Genomic DNA, 7540 nt, shown 5'->3' with positions numbered 1-7540 from the left:
TTTTTTTTAACATTAATTTGCTATTGTAAAAAAGAACACTGTAAAGAAAAAAAGGAATGAATGAATGAATGAATGAATTATGCCTTAAAAATGGCAGAAAATAAAATTAAAAAAAAAAAAAAAAAGGACATATATCCCTGCTAAGGATAAAATATACATATATTTGTGTATTTATATTTACACAAAAGTGAGATGTAAACCTGAACTTTTGCTAAACAGAGAATGAAGAGAGTAATAAGAAAAAAAAAAAAAAGAATAGATAAATTTGATGATTTCAATGTTTTGCTTGTAGCAAATGAAGATTGAAGGTGAGAAAATCGGAACATGCTTGGCCACAACGATTACATTTGAATGGATTCTCATAACCATGATATCCCATATGAATATGATATAGTGGCTCATCTTGGAATGCCATTTTGCAATGTCCACATGAAAAACGCCATAATTCTAGGATATGCAGCTTACGCTGAAATTTAAAATTAAAAAAAAAAAATGAAAGAAGAAAAATGCATAAAACTTTTATTAATTTATTTTACAAATATAAAAATAATTTTCAATATTTTAATATATCCAGTAAAGAAGTAAAGAAATTAGAATTAAAATTAGTTGTAAAAACAAACCTCCATTTCTTGCATATGAGCGATACATGCTTGTTGGAAAATATTTAAATTACTTAAATTAATTAGATCATTTTGCATTCCAAGTGGTGGTATTATTTGTGGTTGTGGTGCTAACGATGTTGTTGATGGTAATGATGACATCGATGGCGCTTCTTGTGAATCTAAAACTATACCTAAGGATGTTCCGCTCATTTCATTCATTGCATTCTCTTTCATTCCTGATAATAGCAATCCCTGAAATAGCTGCATTGATGATTTGCAAAAAATATTTTGAAATAAAACATTTTATTTTTAAAACGAATTTTTTTTTAAACAATAAAATGATAAGCGAAATATTGGAAATTAAGAAAGAATAAAAAGAATAATTTAAATTATTGAAAATCTCACTTCATACTTAGAGTCATCTATACTATCAATGGAACCGGGATTTTCTGGTGAATTTTTCTCCTGAAGCCGTGCAGCGATTTGGTTTAACTTTAAACCAGCTTTTCGCTTTTTCGCACCTCTATCACTTTCCTGTTCCATACCGGATGAACCCTCATCAGTGCTGCTTTTTCCAGAACTTGGTGAATCATCTGATTCACCTGAAATATAATGATGCTTTACATTTATTTGACTATCCTGAGACAATTAATTCTCATTAAAGTAGGCAAATTTATTCCGAAAAATCGAGTTATAAAGCAATCCAACAATTTCATGATATCTCTCCTACTTAATCTAAATAAATTGAGACATTTCCGATATTTTGCTACCATGTTAGTATTGAGCTAAATTATCAGAAAATACGTGAAGACTAGATGAGATAATTGCACATTGAAGACTGTACATTAAATATGTTTATTCATTAAACAATCTGTTAAAATACTCTGTTTGGAAGTATTTAATTGATTATATGCAAACGATAATTCGAATCGTACAACTTTAGTTAACCGAATATATCAAAATTTTAGTTCACATGAAATTTCTAATAAAAAATCTTAATCATTCTTTCATCATGACATAGTACCTTTATTATGTTTCCTGAAAATAATTGAATAAAAAGCGTACCAGAAATATCACTCATAATATGATCATCTGAATCAGCTATACCAGGTTTTTCATCAATATCAGTACCACTGATAAAATCATCCACTTCCACTTTTGATGTTTCCATTTCATCATCCTGTTGTTCCATTGGTTCGTTCAGGTTACTGCTTGATTCGCTGCAATTCATGTGAAACCTTGGAAAAATCTTAAAACGAGCCACCGTCAAATCAAAAAAAAAATCTATTATTTCTAAGAAGGATAGAATCATGGAAATATTTCTTCCTTTCTTTTCCCTTTAATTGAATAATAATTTGGCCTAAACCGCAAAATGACAGCAAAACTTATTTTTGAAGGAATCCACTCAATTATGAAGAAAAAAATTAAGAATGACCAGCAGGATAAAATTTTAAAATGTTTTAAAATGACCCAAAGGATACGAACAATGATGTTTCGCTGGGTACACCAGCTGTTTGTGGTATGCCAAATATATTATACAGTGGTATGAGTGGATTTTCGCCATTTGGACCTATCAGATGGCTCAATTGATGTCGTAAACTATCGCTCTGATTGATTGCTTGATAACTACATGCTGGACATTGCAAAGATATGCCAAGCATAGCACCTGGATTCATCTCAGTTATATTTTTCAATCGAAGCAACAATTCCATTTCTTCCATCTGCAAATAAAAGTTCTCTTTCACATATTATCTGTTTAAATTAATTAATTGTAGCATCATTCCATTTTGCTTTCTTCAGGTGTTCGCTTAATTATGCTTAAAAATTTCATTAAAATCTACTTCATTGTTCGAAATTTTTGAGAAAAATCCAAAAATCTCACCCAGAAAGGAGTTTTAAGAAAATTAATTGATCAAATTTGGCTACATATTCAAAAATTAACTGATTATATTTGAATTATTTACGGATAACATTCTGAAAATAAATGATGAAAAAAGTAAATACCTGATGTTGCTGTCGAAAGAGCAAATGTGAAGCTATGTTTAGAGAATTACTTGTGACAACTGGTGTCATACCCAATGCAGCAGTTAACTCTTGTGCCATAGTTGATGTTGTTGGTAATGGTTCCGGTGAGGAACCATCAACAGATTGTACAGCAAGAGATTCGCTTAGACGTCGCATCGCCGTATCATCATTTTCCGTAACTGATTGCGTTGAACCTTAACAAATTACTTTCATATATTATATGTTTCATATTATGAATAAAGGAAAAAATATATTACAGCATTATTTACCATTACAAAAGTTACTCGTGCTAGCGGTAGCATTGACAGCAATACTTGCAGCTGAATCGGTGACATCAGTAGCTCGATTATGATTGTACTTCCTTAAATGTAATTTCAAGCTATGACAATATTTTGTAGCATAGGTACAGTCACGACAACGAAATTGATAAACGTTTGTGTGTGATTTCATATGTGAATTAAGCATCGATTTGTTGACACAGGAATAAGCGCATTTCTTACAGTGGAATGGTTTAGATCCCATGTGATTCCGCAAATGATATTCCTGAAATAAACGGACTGTTCATTTTCGTAATAGCTTCCGGTATTAATATATATTTATTCGGTAAAGAAAATAAAACTAAGATTTTTTTTTTTCTGGTTGAAGGACAATGATTTTTTCCTCTTCGAAACAATTTGATTTGATCTGTGATCTGATCGTATCTACGAAACGATCCACAAGCTATCCCCTATATTTCTAATTAGATTCCAATTATTTGATTCAGACTTCGCCATTAGAAAGAAAAACTGAATTGACAAGTTAATCTTTATTCCAGCTTTAGTTTATTTTAGTTTATAGGTGTTTAAGCGCACTCAAAATAAAAAGAAGCGCAAGTAAAGTGATACCAAATGATGCTTGTATTCGGTGACAAAACCGCATCGTGTACAGCCAAGTTGCTTTTCGACCGGTATATGAGTTCGGGCATGGGTCCACTGCTCTTCCTTAGAAGTACTAATATGACTACATTGTTTGCATTTATATGTTTTTGGTTTGCTCGAACATTGCCTTGGCTTATCACCGTTCACCGGACTGATTGACTGTTCATCGCTGTTTATCGATTTCATGCTTTCGTGGAATGTTTGTGAGCTAAGAAGACCTTGTGAGATCAGTGCTGTTGCTAAATTTGCTGATGATAAATCCGGTAGCACGCTTGGATTTTCCGTGAAAGCACGAATTTGATCCAGAGCTGATGGCACCAATCCACTTATAGATTGTGCAGCACCGGAAAGCGATGATGATGGCATTATATCACTAGATGACGGAGTTCCCGAACCGGATGGCAAACTGAGACCACTACCGCAATCACTTGGTACTGACGTGGCCGGACCACTGCTTGAGTTGGATGAACAGCCAGCAGCAGCGGCTTGTGCCGCAGCTTGTGCAGCTGCTGCCAGATTAGCTGCTTCCAAGACGGAAGCCATCGAGGTGGAAAGATTGCTAGCATCCACAGACGTTGTTGTGATTCGTGCCAGCGATGTACTCGATGTCGAAGTACTGCTAGTTAGCGCTTGTTCTACGTCGAGACCTGCTGCAAGTTGCTCCTCAACGGTATGTGAGTCACGCATGTGCTTCTTTAAACGTCCTTCCGTGCGTGACGTATAGTCACACATCGTGCATTGATGATCACCATGGGTGTTCATATGAGAATTGTAGTGGAATTTGGAGTTACATGAGAAGCCACAGATATTACAGACAAGTGGAAGTGTAGTACCAGGCTGCTGCGCTTCCGTTGTGTTTACTGGACCTAGGCCGGGAGCACGGCAAAATGTTGACGACCCAGATGTACTGGAAACGGATTCGGACCGTGGACTTTGTGTTGCAGATACTGTTTGCGGTACGAAACGATGGCATGGACTGACAGTGTTTGACACGGAGCTTGAGGTTGTTACAGCTGAAGATGTTGTGCAAGGGACTAATTTTTCGTTTAGGATACGTTCTTCAATACACATTGCCGCAAATCGAGTTTGTTCAAGCGGTCTTTCCTTATGCGTTCCGCATATTTCGGGGGATTCCATATTATTCACCAGAAGCCTAAAATGTTTTCAGTAATACTCATCTCGATGCATATTGGTAATGGTTCCGGGAAATCTACATAGATATCGAAATTTCAGAAAAACAATTAAAGATAATATAAAAATTTACATATCAATTTGAATTAAACAGTCCTATAATATACCTGGTCCCACTATCATCAACCATTCCGCTTCCGGCACCATCATCATCTGCTATCGGTATTTCATCCGTTTCATCTTCATCACTTTCTTTATGCTCAACATCTATTTCCACTTCGCCGTCTACTGCAAAAGAAATTATATACCACATGCTTATTTCGTTCCATTAGCTATCAGCAATAGGACACGCATACTAATATTTGAAAAAATAAACAGGGGAAGATTCCGGAATTTTAAATCAAGCAAATCTTTCGAGAGCAAAACTTTTTGAGGATTGAAGACTCATTTATACGTATCTATTCAGTTTTCCAAAAAATTTTCTGTAGATTAAATACCAATTCTACTTCATTCACAATCATCAAAAAAAAAAAATATCTGGTAGCTTTCGCAAGTTTCATCATTGTGGTATGAAGGAACAAAAAAAGAAAACGAGCTGCAAAATATCTGCTTAATTTAAATGAAATTTAAAATCTCTTTTAATAGCTAACTATCTGGTTATTCAATATTGCACGTTCATTGGTAGTATAAAATGGCCATATATCAGTTTTATAAATCGTTTAACCGTATTGTTTCATCAGTTCTGTTGTAGGGATAACTATATTTGTAATAGAAAAACTCAAATTTACCGAAATCTAAAATAGATTTCATTTTTGGTTGTTCATCGGTGTTATCCGTTTTTTCAACAAATTCATCATTATCCGCATGAATCACTGCACCCGAAGTTCCATATGTTGAAATGCCGATAATTTCACTGCTGATTTCGGTTGTTAACAACGGTTGTCCTTCTCCTCCTCCTTCTCCTTCATCAACTACCTTGCTAATTGGATAGGACTCACTTGCTTTATTAGTTTCACCACAATCATCGGTCATTTCGGTATCACTGATGACAAGCCTCGATTCGGTGGCATCCTCTTCTTCGTTGTGACAATCTCTTTCCACGGATGAGAGATGATTTCGTGGCAAAGATGTCATAAACGAAGAAGTTGACGATGATAACGATGGTACTGCAAAAACTAATGTATCATCACAATCTCGAGTTACTGCCACTGTTGCAGCAGTAGCACGATCTTGCTGTGTTTCCGTATTTTCATCAAACAAGTATTGCTGACGTAGTGGTTGCCGGAAGGCACTGGAACCATCGTCAGTATGTCCTACAGGATGGTGTGATGGAAAAGTATGATGTTGTGGTACTGTAACAGTTTTGGAATCTAAAAGTGACTGCTGTTCACTTTGATCTTTCATTTGTAAATCACCATTCTGTACAAGCTGCTGGTAATCGGGATTAGGGAATGCAGTTTGCCGCAATTTCTGCTGTTGCTGCTGATGCTGGATATCCTGTTGAAGAGTTGTACTTTGTTGTTGTGCATGTGATTCAGGTATGAGATTTGCAGCAGTGGAATGATTAGTCAAAGTTATCGAGGGTTGATTTTGGTTTGTCCTATTAGCCAGCTTTTGCTGCTGTTGCTGCTGTTGCAATGCAGTTGTCGTAGCGCAACTTTGCTGCAGCCAAAGTTGCGCTGCGACAGCTGCATTGGCGGTACCATTAGCGGATACCTTACTGCTGTTCAGTTGCTGTTGCAATTTTTGGAGAAGTTGTTGTTTCCTTGTTTCCAGCAGTTTGGCTTCTTCTGCAGCTGCAGCAGCTATGTAAATTTCTTGAGGTGTTACTACGTGTGGTACAGGACTGCTGTTAATTGTTGAACTCAAATGAGCTAACAGTTTCTGCGTCGTGTCACTCTGATGTTGTTGCTGTTGCAACGAATCCTGTACTCCCGGAGAATTTCCTTCATCTGAATTTAATAGCTCAGAAGACTTCGATGTTGTCAATCGGGTAGGTAGCACTGAACTACCACTTGATGGTTGTTGTTGTTGTTGTTCCTCTTGTTGTTGTTGTTGTTGTTGTTGTTGTTGTTGTTGTTGTTGTTGTTGCTGTTGTTGTTGTTGTTGTTGTTGTTGTTGGACGAAACTGTCATAAGGCGTGATGGACGATAGGCTTATGCCAGCCGTTCTAGTAGCATTCTTATCGTGCTGCATTAGACGAAAGCCACGTGTGTTATCGATGTAATTCTGGAAAGAATTTTAATTAAACAGAAAAACAAGTTAGATTCTTGAATGATAAAGATAAATGAAAATAATGGTCTTCAATTTGGGATAATCTCTCTCTCATAAAAAAAGGTTTATAAAAAATCTAAAAAAAAACTACCGCCTAACAAAAATCCATTCACTATTAGAAGACCAAATTACACCATTTATAATTAATTAATTGATTATACTATCAATAATAATAACAGATTTGTAAATTAATTGGAAAATTTTACCACAATTAAAAAACAAAATAAATAGCGGTTAGACAAACGGGAAGAACATGAGAAAACCGAATTTGGTATGGGAAATGATTTATGCTTTCATGTGTTAATTCGGATGAGCTAAATTTTGCGGAAAAAATTCCTGACGAATATTAAAAGAAGGAAAAAAAATGGAAGACAAAGAAAAAACAAATTAAAAAATGGGAGAGAAAGGAAAGAGAAGACGGAAGAAGTTTTTAATATTTTATGATTAGCAATAAAAATATATATATATATAATAAAAAAAAAAAAGAATATTATCATCGTTTTATGTTTGATTGTCTTATACGAATATTATATAAGCATTTGATATATCAAATGATTCTTCTAATAAAATTTCCTTTTTCTTTTTTTGTCA

The 7540-nt window shown here is 34.9% G+C and overlaps 1 protein-coding gene across 1 annotated transcript; it reads right to left on the bottom strand.

Moving 5' to 3' along the window:
• Positions 1-274: 274 nt before the first annotated feature.
• On the bottom strand, positions 275-6871 carry LOAG_09705 (zinc finger protein; the record flags this gene model as incomplete). Its single annotated transcript, XM_003145232.1, has 10 exons — positions 275-466; positions 621-854; positions 1008-1204; positions 1668-1822; positions 2088-2323; positions 2607-2821; positions 2897-3170; positions 3512-4697; positions 4843-4963; positions 5464-6871. 10 exons carry the CDS (start codon positions 6869-6871, stop codon positions 275-277), a joined length of 4218 nt encoding a protein of 1405 aa, XP_003145280.1.
• Positions 6872-7540: the final 669 nt, after the last annotated feature.

This window comes from Loa loa (assembly GCF_000183805.2).
Source record: "Loa loa unplaced genomic scaffold supercont3.361, whole genome shotgun sequence".
NCBI classification, from domain to species: domain Eukaryota; kingdom Metazoa; phylum Nematoda; class Chromadorea; order Rhabditida; family Onchocercidae; genus Loa; species Loa loa.
Note: the sequence above shows the minus strand (reverse complement) of the source record. Positions and strands in the feature narration are given on the sequence as shown.